General features: G+C 47.3%; 1 protein-coding gene across 1 annotated transcript in view; it reads left to right on the forward strand.

The window, feature by feature from the left end:
- Positions 1-27,864, forward strand: part of LOC135536899 (leucine-rich repeat-containing G-protein coupled receptor 5A-like) — a 326,763-nt gene that overhangs the window by 252,225 nt on the left and 46,674 nt on the right. The window contains exon 6 of the mRNA XM_064963121.1: positions 16,625-16,696. Coding sequence (XP_064819193.1) covers positions 16,625-16,696 — 72 coding nt within the window. The remainder of the gene's footprint in view (positions 1-16,624; positions 16,697-27,864) is intronic.

Here is a 27,864-nt window from a genome sequence, read left to right on the forward strand (position 1 = left end):
CTGGGACTTCATAGGGGAAATATATATAAAACACAGAGAAAATCACCTGTTGGACTGCACTGGGACTTCATAGGGGAAATATATATAAAACACAGAGAAAATCACCTGTTGGACTGCACTGGGACTTCATAGGGAAATATATATAAAACACAGAGAAAATCACCTGTTGGACTGCACTGGGACTTCATAGGGGAAATATATATAAAACACAGAGGGGAAAATCACCTGTTGGACTGCACTGGGACTTCATAGGGGAAATATATATAAAACACAGAGAAAATCACCTGTTGGACTGCACTGGGACTTCATAGGGGAAATATATATAAAACACAGAGAAAATCACCTGTTGGACTGCACTGGGACTTCATAGGGGAAATATATATAAAACACAGAGAAAATCACCTGTTGGACTGCACTGGGACTTCATAGGGGAAATATATATAAAACACAGAGAAAATCACCTGTTGGACTGCACTGGGACTTCATAGGGGGAAATATATATAAAACACAGAGAAAATCACCTGTTGGACTGCACTGAGACTTCATAGGGGAAATATATATAAAACACAGAGGAAATCACCTGTTGGACTGCACTGGGACTTCATAGGGGAAATATATATAAAACACAGAGAAAAAACACATAGGGGAAATATATATAAAACACAGAGAAAATCACCTGTTGGATTGCACTGGGACTTCATAGGGGAAATATATATAAAACACAGAGAAAATCACCTGTTGGACTGCACTGGGACTTCATAGGGGAAATATATATAAAACACAGAGAAAATCACCTGTTGGACTGCACTGGGACTTCATAGGGGAAATATATATAAAACACAGAGAAAAATCACCTGTTGGACTGCACTGGGACTTCATAGGGGAAATATATATAAAACACAGAGAAAATCACCTGTTGGACTGCACTGGGACTTCATAGGGGAAATATATATAAAACACAGAGAAAATCACCTGTTGGACTGCACTGGGACTTCATAGGGGAAATATATATAAAACACAGAGAAAATCACCTGTTGGACTGCACTGGGACTTCATAGGGGAAATATATATAAAACACAGAGAAAATCACCTGTTGGACTGCACTGGGACTTCATAGGGGAAATATATATAAAACACAGAGAAAATCACCTGTTGGATTGCACTGGGACTTCATAGGGGAAATATATATAAAACACAGAGAAAATCACCTGTTGGACTGCACTGGGACTTCATACTGGGGGAAATATATATAAAACACAGAGAAAATCACCTGTTGGACTGCACTGGGACTTCATAGGGGAAATATATATAAAACACAGAGAAAATCACCTGTTGGACTGCACTGGGACTTCATAGGGGAAATATATATAAAACACAGAGAAAATCACCTGTTGGACTGCACTGGGACTTCATAGGGGAAATATATATAAAACACAGAGAAAATCACCTGTTGGATTGCACTGGGACTTCATAGGGGAAATATATATAAAACACAGAGAAAATCACCTGTTGGACTGCACTGGGACTTCATAGGGAAATATATATAAAACACAGAGAAAATCACCTGTTGGACTGCACTGGGACTTCATAGGGGAAATATATATAAAACACAGAGAAAATCACCTGTTGGACTGCACTGGGACTTCATAGGGGAAATATATATAAAACACAGAGAAAATCACCTGTTGGACTGCACTGGGACTTCATAGGGGAAATATATATAAAACACAGAGAAAATCACCTGTTGGACTGCACTGGGACTTCATAGGGGAAATATATATAAAACACAGAGAAAATCACCTGTTGGACTGCACTGGGACTTCATAGGGGAAATATATATAAAACACAGAGAAAATCACCTGTTGGACTGCACTGGGACTTCATAGGGGAAATATATATAAAACACAGAGAAAATCACCTGTTGGACTGCACTGGGACTTCATAGGGGAAATATATATAAAACACAGAGAAAATCACCTGTTGGACTGCACTGGGACTTCATAGGGGAAATATATATAAAACACAGAGAAAATCACCTGTTGGACTGCACTGGGACTTCATAGGGAAATATATATAAAACACAGAGAAAATCACCTGTTGGACTGCACTGGGACTTCATAGGGGAAATATATATAAAACACAGAGAAAATCACCTGTTGGACTGCACTGGGACTTCATAGGGGAAATATATATAAAACACAGAGAAAATCACCTGTTGGACTGCACTGGGACTTCATCACCTGCTGGGAAATATATATAAAACACAGAGAAAATCACCTGTTGGACTGCACTGGGACTTCATAGGGGAAATATATATAAAACACAGAGAAAATCACCTGTTGGACTGCACTGGGACTTCATAGGGGAAATATATATAAAACACAGAGAAAATCACCTGTTGGACTGCACTGGGACTTCATAGGGGAAATATATATAAAACACAGAGAAAATCACCTGTTGGACTGCACTGGGACTTCATAGGGGAAATATATATAAAACACAGAGAAAATCACCTGTTGGACTGCACTGGGACTTCATACTGGGGGAAATATATATAAAACACAGAGAAAATCACCTGTTGGACTGCACTGGGACTTCATAGGGGAAATATATAAAACACAGAGAAAATCACCTGTTGGACTGCACTGGGACTTCATAGGGGAAATATATATAAAACACAGAGAAAATCACCTGTTGGACTGCACTGGGACTTCATAGGGGAAATATATATAAAACACAGAGAAAATCACCTGTTGGACTGCACTGGGACTTCATAGGGGAAATATATATAAAACACAGAGAAAATCACCTGTTGGACTGCACTGGGACTTCATAGGGGAAATATATATAAAACACAGAGAAAATCACCTGTTGGACTGCACTGGGACTTCATAGGGGAAATATATATAAAACACAGAGAAAATCACCTGTTGGACTGCACTGGGACTTCATAGGGGAAATATATATAAAACACAGAGAAAATCACCTGTTGGACTGCACTGGGACTTCATAGGGGAAATATATATAAAACACAGAGAAAATCACCTGTTGGACTGCACTGGGACTTCATGCAGGGGAAATATATATAAAACACAGAGAAAATCACCTGTTGGACTGCACTGGGACTTCATAGGGAAATATATATAAAACACAGAGAAAATCACCTGTTGGACTGCACTGGGACTTCATAGGGGAAATATATATAAAACACAGAGAAAATCACCTGTTGGATTGCACTGGGACTTCATACCTGTTGGATTGCAAATATATATAAAACACAGAGAAAATCACCTGTTGGACTGCACTGGGACTTCATAGGGGAAATATATATAAAACACAGAGAAAATCACCTGTTGGACTGCACTGGGACTTCATAGGGAAATATATATAAAACACAGAGAAAATCACCTGTTGGACTGCACTGGGACTTCATAGGGAAATATATATAAAACACAGAGAAAATCACCTGTTGGACTGCACTGGGACTTCATAGGGGAAATATATATAAAACACAGAGAAAATCACCTGTTGGACTGCACTGGGACTTCATAGGAAATATATATAAAACACAGAGAAAATCACCTGTTGGACTGCACTGGGACTTCATAGGGGAAATATATATAAAACACAGAGAAAATCACCTGTTGGACTGCACTGGGACTTCATAGGGGAAATATATATAAAACACAGAGAAAATCACCTGTTGGACTGCACTGGGACTTCATAGGGGAAATATATATAAAACACAGAGAAAATCACCTGTTGGACTGCACTGGGACTTCATAGGGAAATATATATAAAACACAGAGAAAATCACCTGTTGGACTGCACTGGGACTTCATAGGGAAATATATATAAAACACAGAGAAAATCACCTGTTGGACTGCACTGGGACTTCATAGGGGAAATATATATAAAACACAGAGAAAATCACCTGTTGGACTGCACTGGGACTTCATAGGGAAATATATATAAAACACAGAGAAAATCACCTGTTGGACTGCACTGGGACTTCATAGGGAAATATATATAAAACACAGAGAAAATCACCTGTTGGACTGCACTGGGACTTCATAGGGGAAATATATATAAAACACAGAGAAAATCACCTGTTGGACTGCACTGGGACTTCATAGGGGAAATATATATAAAACACAGAGAAAATCACCTGTTGGACTGCACTGGGACTTCATAGGGGAAATATATATAAAACACAGAGAAAATCACCTGTTGGACTGCACTGGGACTTCATAGGGAAATATATATAAAACACAGAGAAAATCACCTGTTGGACTGCACTGGGACTTCATAGGGGAAATATATATAAAACACAGAGAAAATCACCTGTTGGACTGCACTGGGACTTCATAGGGGAAATATATATAAAACACAGAGAAAATCACCTGTTGGACTGCACTGGGACTTCATAGGGAAATATATATAAAACACAGAGAAAATCACCTGTTGGACTGCACTGGGACTTTCATAGAAAATCACCTGTTGGAAATATATATAAAACACAGAGAAAATCACCTGTTGGATTGCACTGGGACTTCATAGGGGAAATATATATAAAACACAGAGAAAATCACCTGTTGGACTGCACTGGGACTTCATAGGGGAAATATATATAAAACACAGAGAAAATCACCTGTTGGACTGCACTGGGACTTCATAGGGGAAATATATATAAAACACAGAGAAAATCACCTGTTGGACTGCACTGGGACTTCATAGGGGAAATATATATAAAACACAGAGAAAATCACCTGTTGGATTGCACTGGGACTTCATAGGGGAAATATATATAAAACACAGAGAAAATCAACTGTTGGATTGCACTGGGACTTCATAGGGGAAATATATATAAAACACAGAGAAAATCACCTGTTGGACTGCACTGGGACTTCATAGGGAAATATATATAAAACACAGAGAAAATCACCTGTTGGACTGCACTGGGACTTCATAGGGGAAATATATATAAAACACAGAGAAAATCACCTGTTGGACTGCACTGGGACTTCATGGGGGAAATATATATAATACACAGAGAAAATCACCTGTTGGATTGCACTGGGACTTCATAGGGGAAATATATATAAAACACAGAGAAAATCACCTGTTGGACTGCACTGGGACTTCATAGGGAAATATATATAAAACACAGAGAAAATCACCTGTTGGACTGCACTGGGACTTCATGCACTGGGACTTCATAGGGGAAATATATATAAAACACAGAGAAAATCACCTGTTGGACTGCACTGGGACTTCATAGGAAATATATATAAAACACAGAGAAAATCACCTGTTGGACTGCACTGGGACTTCATAGGGGAAATATATATAAAACACAGAGAAAATCACCTGTTGGACTGCACTGGGACTTCATAGGGGGAAATATATATAAAACACAGAGAAAATCACCTGTTGGACTGCACTGGGACTTCATAGGGGAAATATATATAAAACACAGAGAAAATCACCTGTTGGACTGCACTGGGACTTCATAGGGGAAATATATATAAAACACAGAGAAAATCACCTGTTGGACTGCACTGGGACTTCATAGGGGAAATATATATAAAACACAGAGAAAATCAAAACACTGGGACTTCATAGGGGAAATATATATAAAACACAGAGAAAATCACCTGTTGGACTGCACTGGGACTTCATAGGGGAAATATATATAAAACACAGAGAAAATCACCTGTTGGACTGCAACTGGGACTTCATAGGGGAAATATATATAAAACACAGAGAAAATCACCTGTTGGACTGCACTGGGACTTCATAGGGGAAATATATATAAAACACAGAGAAAATCACCTGTTGGACTGCACTGGGACTTCATAGGGAAAATATATAAAACGCAGAGAAAATCACCTGTTGGACTGCAACTGGGACTTCATAGGGGAAATATATATAAAACACAGAGAAAATCACCTGTTGGACTGCACTGGGACTTCATAGGGGAAATATATATAAAACACAGAGAAAATCACCTGTTGGACTGCACTGGGACTTCATAGGGGAAATATATATAAAACACAGAGAAAATCACCTGTTGGACTGAACTGGGACTTCATCATAGGGGAAATATATATAAAACACAGAGAAAATCACCTGTTGGACTGCACTGGGACTTCATAGGGAAATATATATAAAACACAGAGAAAATCACCTGTTGGACTGCACTGGGACTTCATAGGGGAAATATATATAAAACACAGAGAAAATCACCTGTTGGACTGCACTGGGACTTCATAGGGGAAATATATATAAAACACAGAGAAAATCACCTGTTGGACTGCACTGGGACTTCATAGGGGAAATATATATAAAACACAGAGAAAATCACCTGTTGGACTGCACTGGGACTTCATAGGGGAAATATATATAAAACACAGAGAAAATCACCTGTTGGACTGCACTGGGACTTCATAGGGGAAATATATATAAAACACAGAGAAAATCACCTGTTGGACTGCACTGGGACTTCATAGGGGAAATATATATAAAACACAGAGAAAATCACCTGTTGGACTGCACTGGGACTTCATAGGGGTAGTTTTCTACAATCTGATCTGAATCTGTTTCCGAATCTGATCTGAATCCGGTCTTAATCTGGTCGGAATCTGGCGATGTCTGTCTGTCTGTCCCAGCTCCCAGCAGTGTGTGGAGGTAATCACAGTGTGACCGTTTGATTGGTCTTGGGCTCCATGCAATGCGGCCAGTCCTAAGAGCCTGGGAGGAAGGAAGGAAGGAAGGAAGGGGGGAAGGAAGGAAGGAAGCTCGCAGGGCTGATTCACCGTGTCCAGGGCGAGCAGCACAGACAGCATTAGACAGGCAGATGTAGAGAGTAGGACCAGGAGAAGAGGAGATGGGGGATGGGGCTGATTCACCGTGTCCAGGGCGAGCAGCACAGACAGCATTAGACAGGCAGATGTAGAGAGTAGGACCAGGAGAAGAGGAGATGGGGGATGGGGCTGATTCACCGTGTCCAGGGCGAGCAGCACAGACAGCATTAGACAGGCAGATGTAGAGAGTAGGACCAGGAGAAGAGGAGATGGGGGATGGGGCTGATTCACCGTGTCCAGGGCGAGCAGCACAGACAGCATTAGACAGGCAGAGGCAGAGAGTAGGACCAGGAGAAGAGGAGATGGGGGATGGGGCTGATTCACCGTGTCCAGGGCGAGCAGCACAGACAGCATTAGACAGGCAGAGGCAGAGAGTAGGACCAGGAGAAGAGGAGATGGGGGATGGGGCTGATTCACCGTGTCCAGGGCGAGCAGCACAGACAGCATTAGACAGGCAGAGGCAGAGAGTAGGACCAGGAGAAGAGGAGATGGGGGATGGGGCTGATTCACCGTGTCCAGGGCGAGCAGCACAGACAGCATTAGACAGGCAGATGTAGAGAGTAGGACCAGGAGAAGAGGAGATGGGGGATGGGGCTGATTCACCGTGTCCAGGGCGAGCAGCACAGACAGCATTAGACAGGCAGATGTAGAGAGTAGGACCAGGAGAAGAGGAGATGGGGGATGGGGCTGATTCACCGTGTCCAGGCAGCACAGACAGCATTAGACAGGCAGAGGCAGAGAGTAGGACCAGGAGAAGAGGAGATGGGGGATGGGGCTGATTCACCGTGTCCACAGACAGACAGCATTAGACAGGCAGATGCAGAGAGTAGGACCAGGAGAAGAGGAGATGGGGGATGGGGCTGATTCACCGTGTCCAGGGCGAGCAGCACAGACAGCATTAGACAGGCAGATGTAGAGAGTAGGACCAGGAGAAGAGGAGATGGGGGATGGGGCTGATTCACCGTGTCCAGGGCGAGCAGCACAGACAGCATTAGACAGGCAGATGTAGAGAGTAGGACCAGGAGAAGAGGAGATGGGGGATGGGGCTGATTCACCGTGTCCAGGGCGAGCAGCACAGACAGCATTAGACAGGCAGATGTAGAGAGTAGGACCAGGAGAAGAGGAGATGGGGGATGGGGCTGATTCACCGTGTCCAGGGCGAGCAGCACAGACAGCATTAGACAGGCAGATGTAGAGAGTAGGACCAGGAGAAGAGGAGATGGGGGATGGGGCTGATTCACCGTGTCCAGGGCGAGCAGCACAGACAGCATTAGACAGGCAGATGTAGAGAGTAGGACCAGGAGAAGAGGAGATGGGGGATGGGGCTGATTCACCGTGTCCAGGGCGAGCAGCACAGACAGCATTAGACAGGCAGAGGCAGAGAGTAGGACCAGGAGAAGAGGAGATGGGGGATGGGGCTGATTCACCGTGTCCAGGGCGAGCAGCACAGACAGCATTAGACAGGCAGATGTAGAGAGTAGGACCAGGAGAAGAGGAGATGGGGGATGGGGCTGATTCACCGTGTCCAGGGCGAGCAGCACAGACAGCATTAGACAGGCAGATGTAGAGAGTAGGACCAGGAGAAGAGGAGATGGGGGATGGGGCTGATTCACCGTGTCCAGGGGCGAGCAGCACAGACAGCATTAGACAGGCAGATGTAGAGAGTAGGACCAGGAGAAGAGGAGATGGGGGATGGGGCTGATTCACCGTGTCCAGGGCGAGCAGCACAGACAGCATTAGACAGGCAGATGTAGAGAGTAGGACCAGGAGAAGAGGAGATGGGGGATGGGGCTGATTCACCGTGTCCAGGGCGAGCAGCACAGACAGCATTAGACAGGCAGAGGCAGAGAGTAGGACCAGGAGAAGAGGAGATGGGGGATGGGGCTGATTCACCGTGTCCAGGGCGAGCAGCACAGACAGCATTAGACAGGCAGATGTAGAGAGTAGGACCAGGAGAAGAGGAGATGGGGGATGGGGCTGATTCACCGTGTCCAGGGCGAGCAGCACAGACAGCATTAGACAGGCAGAGGCAGAGAGTAGGACCAGGAGAAGAGGAGATGGGGGATGGGGCTGATTCACCGTGTCCAGGGCGAGCAGCACAGACAGCATTAGACAGGCAGATGTAGAGAGTAGGACCAGGAGAAGAGGAGATGGGGGATGGGGCTGATTCACCGTGTCCAGGGCGAGCAGCACAGACAGCATTAGACAGGCAGATGTAGAGAGTAGGACCAGGAGAAGAGGAGATGGGGGATGGGGCTGATTCACCGTGTCCAGGGCGAGCAGCACAGACAGCATTAGACAGGCAGATGTAGAGAGTAGGACCAGGAGAAGAGGAGATGGGGGATGGGGCTGATTCACCGTGTCCAGGGCGAGCAGCACAGACAGCATTAGACAGGCAGATGTAGAGAGTAGGACCAGGAGAAGAGGAGATGGGGGATGGGGCTGATTCACCGTGTCCAGGGCGAGCAGCACAGACAGCATTAGACAGGCAGATGTAGAGAGTAGGACCAGGAGAAGAGGAGATGGGGGATGGGGCTGATTCACCGTGTCCAGGGCGAGCAGCACAGACAGCATTAGACAGGCAGATGTAGAGAGTAGGACCAGGAGAAGAGGAGATGGGGGATGGGGCTGATTCACCGTGTCCAGGGCGAGCAGCACAGACAGCATTAGACAGGCAGAGGCAGAGAGTAGGACCAGGAGAAGAGGAGATGGGGGATGGGGCTGATTCACCGTGTCCAGGGCGAGCAGCACAGACAGCATTAGACAGGCAGATGTAGAGAGTAGGACCAGGAGAAGAGGAGATGGGGGATGGGGCTGATTCACCGTGTCCAGGGCGAGCAGCACAGACAGCATTAGACAGGCAGATGTAGAGATGGGGTAGGACCAGGAGAAGAGGAGATGGGGGATGGGGCTGATTCACCGTGTCCAGGGCGAGCAGCACAGACAGCATTAGACAGGCAGATGTAGAGAGTAGGACCAGGAGAAGAGGAGATGGGGGATGGGGCTGATTCACCGTGTCCAGGGCGAGCAGCACAGACAGCATTAGACAGGCAGATGTAGAGAGTAGGACCAGGAGAAGAGGAGATGGGGGATGGGGCTGATTCACCGTGTCCAGGGCGAGCAGCACAGACAGCATTAGACAGGCAGAGGCAGAGAGTAGGACCAGGAGAAGAGGAGATGGGGGATGGGGCTGATTCACCGTGTCCAGGGCGAGCAGCACAGACAGCATTAGACAGGCAGAGGTAGAGAGTAGGACCAGGAGAAGAGGAGATGGGGGATGGGGCTGATTCACCGTGTCCAGGGCGAGCAGCACAGACAGCATTAGACAGGCAGATGTAGAGAGTAGGACCAGGGAGAAGAGGAGATGGGGGATGGGGCTGATTCACCGTGTCCAGGGCGAGCAGCACAGACAGCATTAGACAGGCAGAGGTAGAGAGTAGGACCAGGAGAAGAGGAGATGGGGGATGGGGCTGATTCACCGTGTCCAGGGCGAGCAGCACAGACAGCATTAGACAGGCAGATGTAGAGAGTAGGACCAGGAGAAGAGGAGATGGGGGATGGGGCTGATTCACCGTGTCCAGGGCGAGCAGCACAGACAGCATTAGACAGGCAGATGTAGAGAGTAGGACCAGGAGAAGAGGAGATGGGGGATGGGGCTGATTCACCGTGTCCAGGGCGAGCAGCACAGACAGCATTAGACAGGCAGATGTAGAGAGTAGGACCAGGAGAAGAGGAGATGGGGGATGGGGCTGATTCACCGTGTCCAGGGCGAGCAGCACAGACAGCATTAGACAGGCAGATGTAGAGTGTAGGACCAGGAGAAGAGGAGATGGGGGATGGGGCTGATTCACCGTGTCCAGGGCGAGCAGCACAGACAGCATTAGACAGGCAGATGTAGAGAGTAGGACCAGGAGAAGAGGAGACGGGGGATGGGGCTGATTCACCGTGTCCAGGGCGAGCAGCACAGACAGCATTAGACAGGCAGATGTAGAGAGTAGGACCAGGAGAAGAGGAGATGGGGGATGGGGCTGATTCACCGTGTCCAGGGCGAGCAGCACAGACAGCATTAGACAGGCAGAGGTAGAGAGTAGGACCAGGAGAAGAGGAGATGGGGGATGGGGCTGATTCACCGTGTCCAGGGCGAGCAGCACAGACAGCATTAGACAGGCAGAGGTAGAGAGTAGGACCAGGAGAAGAGGAGATGGGGATGGGGCTGATTCACCGTGTCCAGGGCGAGCAGCACAGACAGCATTAGACAGGCAGAGGTAGAGAGTAGGACCAGGAGAAGAGGAGATGGGGGATGGGGCTGATTCACCGTGTCCAGGGCGAGCAGCACAGACAGCATTAGACAGGCAGATGTAGAGAGTAGGACCAGGAGAAGAGGAGATGGGGGATGGGGCTGATTGTTTTCCGTCCACCACAGTCCTTGGTGCCCAGGGGCATCCGCCCCGGTCTGGGCTGGATCTCTGCCCCTTCCAAGGCCTCGTAAATACCTCCACCCAACCAACCTACATACTGTAAACACACACTGAGGTCCTCTTTTCTCTATGCACACACACGCACACACACACGCGCGCGCACGCACACGCATGCACGCACACACATACACACACGCACGTGCACGCACACACACACACAAAACCACACACACATACACGCACGCACACACGCGCGCGCACGCACACGCATGCACGCACACACATACACACACGCACGTGCACGCACACACACACACAAAACCACACACACACACACATACACGCACGCACACACACACACACACAAAGCCATACACACACACATACACGCACACACACACACACACACACACAAAGCCATACGCACGCACACACACACACACTCAAGGTAGATAGAAATCCTCTGTGACATTATATGCCCAGCAGCTCATGGAGATGTCTGTCACATTTATCTATTCATTCAAGTGTTTTCTTTCGTACACAGACACACTGCATTTCACTGCACCCGCTATAACATCTGCTAATATGTGTATGTGACCAACACAATCTGAAATTTGACTTGACTGATGCACAGAAACTGACTCAGCTCCAAGGAGTATTTGTTTTCCTTCAAATGTTTTGAGCATTTGATTGAGCTCGCCTGCCTGCAGTGCTGGGTTTTCACTTGGAACGACAGACAGTTGACAGAGACGTTCCACATCCAGACAGTTGACAGAGCGGTTCCACTTCCAGACAGTTGACAGAGCGGTTCCACTTCCAGACAGTTGACAGAGTGGTTCCACTTCCAGACAGTTGACAGAGCCACTTCCACTTCCAGACAGTTGACAGAGCGGTTCCACTTCCAGACAGTTGACAGAGTGGTTCCACTTCCAGACAGTTGGCAGAGCGGTTCCACTTCCAGACAGTTGACAGAGAGGTTCCACTTCCAGACAGTTGACAGAGAGGTTCCACTTCCAGACAGTTGACAGAGAGGTTCCACTTCCAGACAGTTGACAGAGCCAATTCCACTTCCAGACAGTTGACAGAGCGGTTCCACTTCCAGACAGTTGACAGAGCGGTTCCACTTCCAGACAGTTGACAGAGCGGTTCCACTTCCAGACAGTTGACAGAGCGGTTCCACTTCCAGACAGTTGACAGAGCCACTTCCACTTCCAGACAGTTGACAGAGCGGTTCCACTTCCAGACAGTTGACAGATGGGTTCCAGTTGACAGAGCGGTTCCACTTCCAGACAGTTGACAGAGTGGTTCCACTTCCAGAAAGTTGACAGAGTGGTTCCACTTCCAGACAGTTGACAGAGCAGTTCCACTTCCAGACAGTTGACAGAGAGGTTCCACTTCCAGACAGTTGACAGAGCGGTTCCACTTCCAGACAGATGACAGAGTGGTTCCACTTCCAGACAGTTGACAGAGCGGTTCCACTTCCAGACAGTTGACAGAGCCACTTCCACTTCCAGACAGTTGACAGAGCGGTTCCACTTCCAGACAGTTGACAGATGGGTTCCAGTTGACAGAGCGGTTCCACTTCCAGACAGTTGACAGAGCGGTTCCACTTCCAGACAGTTGACAGAGCGGTTCCACTTCCAGAAAGTTGACAGAGTGGTTCCACTTCCAGACAGTTGACAGAGCGGTTCCACTTCCAGACAGTTGACAGAGAGGTTCCACTTCCAGACAGTTGACAGAGCGGTTTCACTTCCAGACAGTTGACAGAGCGGTTCCATTTGACAGAGTGGTTCCACTTCCAGACAGTTGACAGAGCGGTTCCACTTCCAGACAGTTGACAGAGCGGTTCCACTTCCAGACAGTTGACAGAGCGGTTCCACTTCCAGAAAGTTGACAGAGTGGTTCCACTTCCAGACAGTTGACAGAGCGGTTCCACTTCCAGACAGTTGACAGAGAGGTTCCACTTCCAGACAGTTGACAGAGCGGTTTCACTTCCAGACAGTTGACAGAGCGGTTCCATTTGACAGAGTGGTTCCACTTCCAGACAGTTGACAGAGAGGTTCCACTTCCAGACAGTTGACAGAGCGGTTCCACTTCCAGACAGTTGACAGAGCGGTTCCACTTCCAGACAGTTGACAGTGTGGTTCCACTTCCAGACAGTTGACAGAGAGGTTCCACTTCCAGACAGTTGACAGAGAGGTTCCACTTCCAGACAGTTGACAGAGCGGTTCCACTTCCAGACAGTTGACAGAGCCACTTCCACTTCCAGACAGTTGACAGAGCCACTTCCACTTCCAGACAGATGACAGAGCGGTTCCACTTCCAGACAGTTGACAAAGCGGTTCCACTTCCAGACAGTTGACAGAGCGGTTCCACTTCCAGACAGTTGACAGTGCGGTTCCACTTCCAGACAGTTGACAGTGCGGTTCCACTTCCAGACAGTTGACAGAGCCCCACCACTTCCAGACAGTTGACAGAGAGGTTCCACTTCCAGACAGTTGACAGTGCGGTTCCACTTCCAGACAGTTGACAGAGCCACTTCCACTTCCAGACAGTTGACAGAGAGGTTCCACTTCCAGACAGTTGACAGAGCGGTTCCACTTCCAGACAGTTGACAGTGCGGTTCCACTTCCAGACAGTTGACAGAGCCACTTCCACTTCCAGACAGTTGACAGAGCCACTTCCACTTCCAGACAGTTGACAGAGCCACTTCCACTTCCAGACAGTTGACAGAGCGGTTCCACTTCCAGACAGTTGACAGAGCCACTTCCACTTCCAGACAGTTGACAGAGCCACTTCCACTTCCAGACAGTTGACAGAGTCACTTCCACTTCCAGACAGTTGACAGAGAGGTTCCACTTCCAGACAGTTGACAGAGTGGTTCCACTTCCAGACAGTTGACAGAGTCACTTCCAGACAGTTGACAGAGAGGTTCCACTTCCAGACAGTTGACAGAGAGGTTCCACTTCCAGACAGTTGACAGAGCCACTTCTACTAAAACGACGAGCAACAGTTACTGACAACCATACTTGTTGATTTGTCTTTCCGCCAGAAGTTGTCATGTCATTAGTCATTGAACTGGTCAAAAGGACTTATTATCCTCCTGTGTGTGTTCTGTCTCAGTCTCAGTCAGCCTTAAGTTTCATGTTGTTATCCTCCTCTCGTCATATACCATTTAACAGCTCTGTTATTCTGCGTAGCAAACATCCCTCCACACTGTTCTGTCGAATCAAACATCCCTCCACACTGTTCTGTCTAATCAAACATCCCTCCACACTGTTCTGTCTAATCAAACATCCCTCCACACTGTTCTGTCTAATCAAACATCCCTCCACACTGCTCTGTCTAATCAAACATCCCTCCACACTGCTCTGTCTAATCAAACATCCCTCCACACTGCTCTGTCTAATCAAACATCCCTCCACACTGCTCTGTCTAATCAAACATCCCTCCACACTGCTCTGTCTAATCAAACATCCCTCCACACTGCTCTGTCGAATCAAACATCCCTCCACACTGCTCTGTCTAATCAAACATCCCTCCACACTGCTCTGTCTAATCAAACATCCCTCCACACTGCTCTGTCTAATCAAACATCCCTCCACACTGTTCTGTCTAATCAAACATCCCTCCACACTGCTCTGTCTAATCAAACATCCCTCCACACTGCTCTGTCAAATCAAACATCCTCCGCACTGCTCTGTCGAATCAAACATCCCTCCACACTGCTCTGTCTAATCAAACATCCCTCCACACTGCTCTGTCTAATCAAACATCCCTCCACACTGCTCTGTCTAATCAAACATCCCTCCACACTGCTCTGTCTAATCAAACATCCCTCCACACTGCTCTGTCTAATCAAACATCCCTCCACACTGCTCTGTCTAATCAAACATCCCTCCACACTGCTCTGTCTAATCAAAGATCCCTCCACACTGCTCTGTCGAAACAAACATCCCTCCACACTGCTCTGTCGAATCAAACATCCCTCCACACTGCTCTGTCTAATCAAACATCCCTCCACACTGCTCTGTCTAATCAAACATCCCTCCACACTGCTCTGTCTAATCAAACATCCTCCACACTGCTCTGTCTAATCAAACATCCCTCCACACTGCTCTGTCGAATCAAACATCCCTCCACACTGCTCTGTCTAATCAAACATCCCTCCACACTGCTCTGTCTAATCAAACATCCCTCCACACTGCTCTGTCTAATCAAACATCCCTCCACACTGCTCTGTCGAATCAAACATCCCTCCACACTGCTCTGTCGAATCAAACATCCCTCCACACTGCTCTGTCTAATCAAACATCCCTCCACACTGCTCTGTCTAATCAAACATCCCTCCACACTGCTCTGTCTAAAAAAACATCCCTCCACACTGCTCTGTCTAATCAAACATCCCTCCACACTGCTCTGTCTAATCAAACATCCCTCCGCACTGCTCTGTCTAATCAAACATCCCTCCACACTGCTCTGTCTAATCAAACATCCCTCCACACTGTTCTGTCTAAACAAACATCTCTCCACACTGCTCTGTCTAATCAAACATCCCTCCACACTGCTCTGTCGAATCAAACATCCCTCCACACTGCTCTTTCTAATCAAACATCCCTCCACACTGTTCTGTCTAATCAAACATCCCTCCACACTGTTCTGTCTAATCAAACATCCCTCCACACTGCTCTGTCGAATCAAACATCCCTCCACACTGTTCTGTCTAATCAAACATCCTTCCACAGCGCTCTATCGAATCAAACATCCCTCCACACTGCTCTGTCTAATCAAACATCCCTCCACACTGTTCTGTCTAATCAAACATCCCTCCACACTGCTCTGTCTAATCAAACATCCCTCCACACTGCTCTGTCTAATCAAACATCCCTCCACACTGTTCTGTCTAATCAAACATCCCTCCACACTGTTCTGTCTAATCAAACATCCCTCCACACTGCTCTGTCTAATTAAACAGTATGAAAGTCTCCTATGGAGTGACACTAATTTGTATGTAATGAGTGAAGCCTTGGGGAGGAACAAGGAGACAAGGGGGCAGATTCCCCCTTTCTTCCTCCTCCTCACCCCTACCCTCTCACTCATCACCCTCTCCCTCCTCCTCACCCTCTCACTCCTCACCCTCTCACTCATCCCCACCCTCTCACTCCTCATCCCCACCCTCACACTCCTCACCCTCTCCCTCCTCCTCACCCCTCCCTCACCCTCTCCCCAGTCTCCAACCCCCTCCCACTCCCTTTGTTTTCCCTCCCCAGCCAATCAGCTGTCCTGTCCCGGGCTGTGTGGGTGTGTCTCTCTGACTGTTCTCTTTGCATTCCTCTGCAGGCATCTCAATAACAATAGAATCCGCACCCTGGGAACGCAGTGCTTTGACGGCCTTCACAGCCTGGAGACTCTGTAAGTTGACCTCTCATTATCATGAAGACAACTACTGCCATTTGAAGATTCTTTGCCCTCTTCATCTCTCTTCTCCCTCCTCCTCCCTTCATCTCTCTTCTCCCTCCTTCTCCCTCCCTCTCTCTTCTCCCTCCATCTCTCTTCTCCCTCCCTCTCTTCTCCCCCACCTCCCTCCCTCTCTTCTCCCCCACCTCCCTCCCTCTCTTCTCCCCCACCTCCCTCCCTCTCTTCTCCCCCACCTCCCTCCCTCTCTTCTCCCTCCTCCTTCCTCCATATCTTCTCCCTCCTTCTCCTTCCATCTCTTCTACCTTCTCCTCCCTTCATCTCTCTTCCCACCCTCCTCCCTCCCTCCTCCTCCCTCCCTCCATCTCTCTTCTCCCTCCCTCCATCTCTCTTCTCCCTCCTCCCTCCCTCCATCTCTCTTCTCCCTCCTCATCCCTCCCTCTCTTCTCCCTCCTCTTCCCTCCCTCTCTTCTCCATCCTCCTCCCTCCCTACACGTCTCTTCTCTCTCCTCCTCCCTCCCTCTCTTCTCCCTACTCCTCCCTCCCTCCCTCTCTTCTCTCTCCTCCTCCCTCCCTACACCTCTCTTCTCCCTCCTCCTCCCTCCCTCTCTTCTCCCTCCTCCTCCCTCCCTCTCTTCTCCCTCCTCATCCCTCCCTCTCTTCTCCCTACTCCTCCCTCCCTCTCTTCTCCATCCTCCTCCCTCCCTACACGTCTCTTCTCTCTCCTCCTCCCTCCCTCTCTTCTCCCTACTCCTCCCTCCCTCTCTTCTCCCTCCTCCCTCCCTCTCTCTCTTCTCCCTCCTCCTCCCTCCCTACACGTCTCTTCTCTCTCCTCATCCCTCCCTCTCTTCTCCCTCCTCATCCCTCCCTCTCTTCTCCCTACTCCTCCCTCCCTCTCTTCTCCCTCCTCCTCCCTCCCTCTCTTCTCCCTCCTCCTCCCTCCCTCTCTTCTCCCTCTTCCTCCCTCCCTACACCTCTCTTCTCCCTCCTCCCTCCCTCCCTCTCTTCTCCCTCCTCCTCTCTCCCTACACGTCTCTTCTCTCTCCTCATCCCTCCCTCTCTTCTCCCTCCTCCTCCCTCCCTCTCTTCTCCCTCCTCCTCCCTCCCTACACCTCTCTTCTCCCTCCTCATCCCTCCCTCTCTTATCCCTCCTCCTCCCTCCCTCTCTTCTCCCACCTCCTCCCTCCCTACACCTCTCTTCTCCCTCCTCCTCCCTCCCTCCCTCTCTTCTCCCTCCTCCTCCCTCCCTCTCTTCTCCCTCCTCATCCCTCCCTCCCTCCCTCTCTTCTCCCTCCTCCTCCCTTCCTCCTTCTTTTGCCACTGACAGTCACACAACACAGAGAGTTTCCCTTACAGCTCTAGAAGTGGGCCGCTGCTCTCTCGCTCTCTGGTTCTCTCTCGCTCTCTGGTTCTCTCTCGCTCTCTGGTTCTCTCTCGCTCTCTGGTTCTCTCTCGCTCTCTGGTTCTCTCTCGCTCTCTGGTTCTCTCTCGCTCTCTGGTTCTCTCTCGCTCTCTGGTTCTCTCTCGCTCTCTGGTTCTCTCTCGCTCTCTGGTTATCTCTCGCTCTCTGGTTCTCTCTCTCTCAGTTAATTGTTTGCCTGACTAAAAGTCATTCACATACATGAATAGACATGGGTGCACTGAAGCATACCAGAAGCATACCAGAAGCCATTGGCTAGTTGGTTGGCTGGCTGGTTGGTTGGTTGGCTGGATGACTGGCTGGCTAGTTGCCTGTCTGGCTGGTTGGTTGGTTGGCTTGCCGGTGTTTGGCTGTTTGGCTGGTTGGTTGGTTGGAAGGTTGGCTTGCTGGTTGGCTTGCTGGTTGGCTGGCTGGCTGGCTGGCTGGTTGGCTGGCTGGTTGGCTGTCTGGTTGGCTGGCTGGTTGGCTGGCTGGCTGGTTGGCTGGCTGGCTGGTTGGCTGGCTGGTTGGCTGGCTGGTTGGCTGTCTGGTTGGCTGGCTGGCTGGTTGGCTGGCTGGCTGCTTGGCTGGTTGGCTGGCTGGCCGGTTCATTAAAGGAATCCCCTAACACGGAATATACTATTTGTCATGTAGTTAAATATATTCCCTGTTAGGAGATTCCCTCCAGAAATCACACACTCCCATGGCTTTTACATGTTCATTAATTTTGCATTTAGAGGGGCTTGTGTGTAACAGAGAGACGTGTGAGTAACAGAGAGATGTGTGGGTAACAGAGAGACGTGTGGCAACAAAGAGACTTGTGGGTAACAGAGAGACTTGTGGGTAACAGAGACATGTGGGTAACAGAGAGACGTGCGGGTAACAGAGAGACGTGTGGTAACAAAGAGACTTGTGGGTAACAGAGAGACTTGTGGGTAACAGAGACTTGTGGGTAACAGAGAGAATTGTAGATAACAGAGAGACGTGTGGGTAAGAGAGAGACTTGTGGGTAACAGAGAGACTTGTGGGTAACAGAGAGACTTGTGGGTAACAGAGAGACTTGTGGGTAACAGAGACATGTGGGTAACAGAGAGACTTGTGGGTAACAGAGAGACGTGTGGTAACAAAGAGACTTGTGGGTAACAGAGAGACTTGTGGGTAACAGAGACTTGTGGGTAACAGAGAGAATTGTAGATAACAGAGAGACGTGTGGGTAACAGAGAGACTTGTGGGTAAGAGAGAGACTTGTAGGTAACAGAGAGACTTGTGGGTAACAAGGAAACTTGTGGGTAACAGAGAGACTTGTGGGTAAGAGAGAGACTTGTGGGTAACAGAGAGAATTGTAGATAACAGAGAGACGTGTGGGTAAGAGAGAGACTTGTAGGTAACAGAGAGAATTGTAGATAACAGAGAGACGTGTGGGTAAGAGAGAGACTTGTGGGTAACAGAGAGACTTGTGGGTAACAAGGAAACTTGTGGGTAACAGAGAGACTTGTGGGTAAGAGAGAGACTTGTGGGTAACAGAGAGACTTGTGGGTAACAGAGACATGTGGGTAACAGAGAGACTTGTGGGTAAGAGAGAGACTTGTGGGTAACAGAGAGACTTGTGGGTAACAGAGAGACTTGTGGGTAACAGAGAGACTTGTGGGTAACAGAGAGACTTGTGGGTAACAGAGAGATGTGTAGGTAACAGAGAGATGTGTAGGTAACAGAGAGACTTGTGGGTAACAGAGACATGTGGGTAACAGAGAGACTTGTGGGTAACAGAGAGACTTGTGGGTAATAGAGAGATGTGTAGGTAACAGAGAGTCTTGTGGGTAACTATGAAACGTGTGTCTTCCAGATTGTTGTGGATGTGGGGGTGTTCCCACATTAATGGCAGCAGCTGCTTGAACACAGCCGGCATATTCTCCTCAGGGAGGGTCTCTGTCTCCACCCTGCGGGGGTGAGGAGTGTTCACATTAACTCTCCATGTGTCACATGACATCTATTCAGCTCCAGGGACTGGGAGCTATTCGTTAACCCCCTGCCTGCCTGCCTGCCTTCCTTACAAAACCTCCTTTATCCATTTGTCATGTTGATAATGGTTAGACATGTCCACACAGCAAAGGGCCGATCGTCACATGATCATCCGAACCTAGAGGTCCCCCCCACAGTATTACATGCAGGACCTTGATCCTGGCTGCTTCTCCATACAACAACATGGGAAACTAAGTGTGGAGTTCCTATACTTTAAAAACACACAGATGTTACACTCTCTTCCTGGTACCATCCTGGGTCTCCACGACAACAGGTGGTTTATGGTGTCAGTTTAACACTCTCTTCCTGGTACCAACCTGGGTCTCCATGACAACAGGTGATTTATGGTGGCAGAGTAACACTCTCTTCCTGGTACCATCCTGGGTCTCCACGACAACAGGTGGTTTATGGTGTCAGTTTAACACTCTCTTCCTGGTACCATCCTGGGTCTCCACGACAACAGGTGGTTTATGGTGGCAGAGTAACACTCTCTTCCTGGTACCATCCTGGGTCTCCACGACAACAGGTGGTTTATGGTGTCAGAGTAACACTCTCTTACTGGTACCATCCTGGGTCTCCAAGACAACAGGTGGTTTATGGTGTCAGTTTAACACTCTCTTCCTGGTACCATCCTGGGTCTCCATGACAACAGGTGATTTATGGTGTCAGAGTAACACTCTCTTCCTGGTAACATCCTGGGTCTCCACGACAACAGGTGGTTTATGGTGTCAGAGTAACACTCTCTTCCTGGTACCATCCTGGGTCTCCACGACAACAGGTGGTTTATGGTGTCAGAGTAACACTCTCTTCCTGGTACCATCCTGGGTCTCCACGACAACAGGTGGTTTATGGTGTCAGTTTAACACTCTCTTCCTGGTACCATCCTGGGTCTCCACAACAACAGGTGATTTATGGTGTCAGAGTAACACTCTCTTCCTGGTACCATCCTGGGTCTCCACGACAACAAGTGGTTTATGGTGTCAGAGTAACACTCTCTTCCTGGTACCATCCTGGGTCTCCATGACAACAAGTGGTTTATGGTGTCAGAGTAACACTCTCTTCCTGGTACCATCCTGGGTCTCCACGACAACAGGTGGTTTATGGTGTCAGAGTAACTCTCTCTTCCTGGTACCATCCTGGGTCTCCATGACAACAGGTGGTTTATGGTGTCAGAGTATACCTTTACTGTAAAAAAACATGTACCTTAGAAAACACTCCCTGGCTTAGTAGTACTGTGTTTATATAGCAAAACACTCCCTGGCTTAGTAGTACTGTGTTTATATATCAAAACACTACCTAGCTTAGTAGTACTGTGTTTATTTAGCAAAACACTCCCTGGCTTAGTAGTACCGTGTTTATTTAACAAAACACTCCCTGGCTTAGTAGTACTGCGTTTATATATCAAAACACTCCCTGGCTTTGTAGTACTGTGTTTATTTAGCAAAACACTACCTAGCTTAGTAGTACTGTGTTTATTTAGCAAAACACTCCCTGGCTTAGTAGTACCATGTTTATTTAGCAAAATACTCTCTGGCTTAGTAGTACCGTGTTTATTTAACAAAACACTCCCTGGCTTAGTAGTACTGCGTTTATATATCAAAACACTCCCTGGCTTAGTAGTACTGTGTTTATTTAGCAAAACACTCCCTGGCTTAGTAGTACTGTGTTTATTTAGCAAAACACTCCCTGGCTTAGTAGTACTGTATTTATTTAGCAAAATACTCCCTGGTTTAGTAGTACTGTGTTTATTTAGCAAAACACTCCCTGGCTTAGTAGTACTGCGTTTATTTTTCCGTATAATTTTAAAGTCATGACTCGGTTCTGTTTCTGTTTAATTAACCCAGCTGCAAATTTGACAACATTTACATGACAGATGTCTGTGTGAGGGAATTAAACAAAGCAAAGATCCAACTGATATTCTCCATCTGAAGTCTAGAACCTGAGTTCTAACACACGGACATGATATTCTCCATCTGAAGTCTAGAACCTGAGTTCTAACACACAGACATGATATTCTCCATCTGAAGTCTAGAACCTGAGTTCTAACACACAGACATGATATTCTCCATCTGAATTCTAGAACCTGAGTTCTAACACACAGACATGATATTCTCCATCTGAACTCTAGAACCTGAGTTCTAACACACAGACATGATATTCTCCATCTGAACTCTAGAACCTGAGTTCTAACACACGGACATGATATTCTCCATCTGAACTCTAGAACCTGAGTTCTAACACACAGACATGATATTCTCCATCTGAACTCTAGAACCTGAGTTCTAACACACAGACATGATATTCTCCATCTGAACTCTAGAACCTGAGTTCTAACACACAGACATGATATTCTCCATCTGAACTCTAGAACCTGAGTTCTAACACACAGACATGATATTCTCCATCTGAACTCTAGAACCTGAGTTCTAACACACAGACATGATATTCTCCATCTGAACTGTAGAACCTGAGTTCTAACACACAGACATGATATTCTCCAACTGAACTCTAGAACCTGAGTTCTAACCTGAGTTATATCACACAAATGTCCGTTATTCATTTAGAAAGTGTTCTATGTCCTTCCTGCTGCAGTGTGTCTATGTCCCAAATCGCACCCTATTCCCTGTATAGTGCACTACTTTTGGCCAGAGTCATATAGGGCCCTGGTTAAAAGTAGTGCTCTCTAAAGGGAATAAGGTGCCATTTGTTGATGCAGATTCTGACTGTGTGTGTGGTCGTTGTGAGCAGGACTCTGTAATACTTGCTGTCCACTCTATATAATGTTTACATACCCTACATTACTCATCTCATATGTATATACTGTACTCTATACCAACTACTGCATCTTGCCTGTGCCGCTCGGCCATCACTCATTCATATATTTATATGTACATATTCTTATTCATTCCTTTACACTTGTGTGTATAAGGTAGTTGTTGTGAAATTGTTAGATATTACTGCACGGTCAAAACTAGAAGCACAAGCATTTCACTACACTCACATTAACATCTGCCCACCATGTGTACGTGGCCAATACAATTTGATTTGATTTGATTTCATGAGCTGTTTCTATACAAACGACCGGACGAACGACCGGCATGCACATGTTCTCCCCGTGTTTTCACTGTATTACAGACAACCTTCTGGCAGGGTGCAACAGGATATATCTCTGTATGCAGGGTGCAACAGGCTATATCTCTGTATGCAGGGTGCAACAGGCTATATCTCTGTATGCAGGGTGCATAGATGTCTACTACTGAACCCTGTCCTCTCCTGTTGGAGAGATGCACAGGCTGACCAAGCAACCAAACAACCTCCCACAGACTAGGGGGACTGGGAGCCCAAGCCATGATTAGCTCTTAATCCTAGGGGCCACTCTCTGTCCAAATGGTGTCTTAACCCTAGGGGGGAGGGCACTCTCTGTCCAAATGGTGTCTTAACCCTAGGGGGGAGGGCACTCTCTGTCCAAATGGTGTCTTAACCCTAGGGGGGAGGGCACTCTCTGTCCAAATGGTGTCTTAACCCTAGGGGCCACTCTCTGTCCAAATGGTGTCTTAACCCTAGGGGCCACTCTCTGTCCAAATGGTGTCTTAAACCTAGGGGCCACTCTCTGTTCAAATGGTGTCTTAACCCTAGGGGGGAGGGCACTCTCTGTCCATATGGTGTCTTAACTCTAGGGGGGCCTCTCTCTTTCCAAATGGTGTCTTAACCCTAGGGGCCACTCTCTGTCCAAATGGTGTCTTAACCCTAGGGGCCACTCTCTGTCCAAATGGTGTCTTAAACCTAGGGGCCACTCTCTGTCCAAATTGTGTCTTAACCCTAGGGGGGAGGGCACTCTCTGTCCAAATGGTGTCTTAACTCTAGGGGGGCCTCTCTCTTTCCAAATGGTGTCTTAACCCTAGGGGCCACTCTCTGTCCAAATGGTGTCTTAACCCTAGGAGCCACTCTCTGTCCAAATGGTGTCTTAACCCTAGGGGCCACTCTCTGTCCAAATGGTGTCTTAACCCTAGGAGCCACTCTCTGTCCAAATGGTGTCTTAACCCTAGGGGCCACTCTCTGTTCAAATGGTGTCTTAACCCTAGGGGGGGGGCACTCTCTGTCCAAATGGTGTCTTAACCCTAGGGGGGGCCACTCTCTGTTCAAATGGTGTCTTAACCTTAGGGGGGGGCACTCTCTGTCCAAATGGTGTCTTAACCCTAGGGGGGGCCACTCTCCGTCCAAATGGTGTCTTAACCCTAGGGGGGAGGGCACTCTCTGTCCAAATGGTGTCTTAACCCTAGGGGGGAGGGCACTCTCTGTCCAAATGGTGTCTTAACCCTAGGGGGGAGGGCACTCTCTGTCCAAATGGTGTCTTAACCCTAGGGGGGAGGGCACTCTCTGTCCAAATGGTGTCTTAACCCTAGGGGGGAGGGCACTCTCTGTCCAAATGGTGTCTTAACTCTAGGGGGGGCCTCTCTCTTTCCAAATGGTGTCTTAACCCTAGGGGCCACTCTCTGTCCAAATGGTGTCTTAACCCTAGGGGCCACTCTCTGTCCAAATGGTTTCTTAACCCTAGGAGCAACTCTCTGTCCAAATGGTGTCTTAAACCTAGGGGCCACTCTCTGTTCAAATGGTGTCTTAACCCTAGGAGCCACTCTCTGTCCAAATGGTGTCTTAAACCTAGGGGCCACTCTCTGTTCAAATGGTGTCTTAACCCTAGGGGCCACTCTCTGTCCAAATGGTGTCTTAACCCTAGGGGCCACTCTCTGTCCAAATGGTGTCTTAACCCTAGGGGGGGGGGCACTCTCTGTCCAAATGGTGTCTTAACCCTAGGGGGGCCACTCTCTGTCCAAATGGTGTCTTAAACCTAGGGGCCACTCTCTGTTCAAATGGTGTCTTAAACCTAGGGGCCAATCTCTGTTCAAATGGTGTCTTAACCCTAGGGGGGGGGCACTCTCTGTACAAATGGTGTCTTAACCCTAGGGGGGGCCACTCTCTGTCCAAATGGTGTCTTAAACCTAGGGGCCACTCTAGGTTTAATCATGTTTTCAAATTCTTTGTGGATCTGTGTAATCTGAGGGAAATATATTTATAGAGGTAAATGGAAGGCCGTGTTGCCCAACCGAGTCCTTTGTCCTTTGAAGAATGTCTCTGCTGGTACATTGGATACGTTGTAGTAACGTCGATGTGTGGTAGACGGGATACTATGTCTGTTCCTCCTAACCCTCGTTTGCAGTTGCTATTGCTAACTCAACGGCTAGGAAGTATCACTTCTGTAGTGAATAAGAGTTCAAAGTTCATAACATTCGCAAGCAAAGCTCACGCTGATGTTGGTTTCGTTCTGTAGTTATTATCTGAACCATTCTGACATCGGACCATCGTCCTCGGAACAGTAGGTTATATTGTCGTCAAGGCTTTATATAGGAAGGGAGAGGAGGGCGTGTTTGAAAAGTTTTATAGCCCATGTCCCTTCACAGGGGCGGGCCACTGATTGAGCAGAGCCCCATCTTATGAAAACCCAAATCTCACATTTTAGAAGCTAAAATCACATTTCATCCCATCACGAATAATTTGATATTCAAACATTTAATTTGAACAACAATTCCATGTGAATCCGAAAACTCTGATGTGTAGACTTTCCACTGTGGAGTTTATGTCATCTTATCATTGATGACAATGTCTCAGATGACAACCGAACTGACATCATATTCATTAAGTACCACCGCATATGTTCAATTGATCGGATTACCAGAATACAGTTAATTTCCCCCCACCTTCTGATGTTCCCAGAATCTCTATGGTAACCAAGGGGTTTTGCAAATGTCACATCAGTAGGGTAGAGAGAGGAAAAAGGGGGGAGAGGTATTTATGACTGTCATAAACCTACCCCCAGACCAACGTCATGACAATAGTCAAAGCTTTCCTAAAGTGTGGGTCAGTCACAGTGGTCAGGTATTCTGCCGCTGTGTACTCTCTGTTTAGGGCCAAACAGCATTCTAGTTTGCTCTGTTTTTTTGTTATTTCTTTCCAATGTGTCAAGTAATTATCTTTTTGGTCTCTCATGATTTGGTGGGGTCTAATTGGGTTGCTGTCCTGGGGCTCTGTGGGGTCTGTATGTGTTTGTGACCAGAGCCCCAGGACCAGTTTGCTTAGTGGACTTTTCTCCAGGTTCATCTCTCTGTAGGTGATGGCTTTGTTATGGAAGGTTTGGGAATGGTTGTAGAATTTAACTGCTCTTTATTTTTTCTCTTTCTCTCTCTCTCTCGCTCTGTCGCTCTGTCTCTCTCTCTCTCTCTCTCTCTCTGTCGCTCTGTCTCTCTATCTCTCTCTGCCTCTCTCTATCTCTCTATCTCTGTCTCTCTCTCTCTCTCTGTCTCTCTCTGTCTCTCTCTCTGTCTCTCTCTCTGTCTCTGTCTCTCTATCTCTCTATCTCTGTCTCTCTCTCTCTCTGTCTCTCTCTCTGTCTCTCTCTCTGTCTCTCTGTGTGTGTGTGTCTGTCTCTCTCTGTCTCTCTGTCTCTGTCTCTCTATCTATGTCTCTGTCTCTGTCTCTCTCTCTCTGTCTCTCTCTCTCTCTGTCTCTCTGTCTCTCTCTGTCTCTCTGTCTCTCTCTCTCTCTGTCTCTCTCTCTCTGTCTCTCTGTCTCTGTCTCTCTCTCTGTCTCTCTCTCTGTCTCTATCTCTGTCTCCCTGTCTCTCTCTTGGTAAAGAGTTCCATTCAGCAGAGAAATATGGATTGGTAAAGAGTTCCATTCAGATGATAAATATGGATTGGTAAAGAGTTCCATTCAACAGAGAAATATGGATTGGTAAAGAGTTCCATTCAGCAGAGAAATATGGATTAGTAAAGAGTTCCATTCAGCAGAGAAATATGGATTGGTAAAGAGTTCCATTCAGCTGAGAAATATGGATTGGTAAAGAGTTCCATTCAGCAGAGAAATATGGATTGGTAAAGAGTTCCATTCAGCAGAGAAATATGGATTGGTAAAGAGTTCCATTCAGCAGAGAAATATGGATTGGTTAAGAGTTCCATTCAGCTGAGAAATATGGATTGGTAAAGAGTTCCATTCAGCAGAGAAATATGGATTGGTAAAGAGTTCCATTCAGATGATAAATATGGATTGTTAAAGAGTTCCATTCAGCTGAGAAATATGGATTGGTAAAGAGTTCCATTCAGATGATAAATATGGATTGGTAAAGAGTTCCATTCAGCTGAGAAATATGGATTGGTAAAGAGTTCCATTCAGCTGAGAAATATGGATTGGTAAAGAGTTCCATTCAGCAGAGAAATATGGATTGGTAAAGAGTTCCATTCAGCAGAGAAATATGGATTGGTAAAGAGTTCCATTCAGATGAGAAATATGGATTGGTAAAGAGTTCCATTCAGCAGAGAAATATGGATTGGTAAAGAGTTCCATTCAGATGAGAAATATGGATTGGTAAAGAGTTCCATTCAGCAGAGAAATATGGGTTGGTAAAGAGTTCCATTCAGCAGAGAAATATGGATTGGTAAAGAGGTCCATTCAGCTATGGCTCTGTATAGAACTGTAGATTTAAGTTGATTTGTCCTTAGCTTGGGTTAGTGTTCGCTGCCCTGAATTTGCCTGTCTGGTTTGGTGGTTATGCGTGTTGCTAATATGTACTAATTGGACCAGGGATTGACCATATAACTGGACAGTACTCTAAGTGTGATAGGACCAGGTATTGACCATATAACCTAGGTGTGATAGGACAGGGATTGACATATCTAAGTGTGATAGGACCAGGGAT

This window comes from Oncorhynchus masou, unplaced genomic scaffold, assembly GCF_036934945.1.
Source record: "Oncorhynchus masou masou isolate Uvic2021 unplaced genomic scaffold, UVic_Omas_1.1 unplaced_scaffold_681, whole genome shotgun sequence".
Taxonomy (NCBI): domain Eukaryota; kingdom Metazoa; phylum Chordata; class Actinopteri; order Salmoniformes; family Salmonidae; genus Oncorhynchus; species Oncorhynchus masou.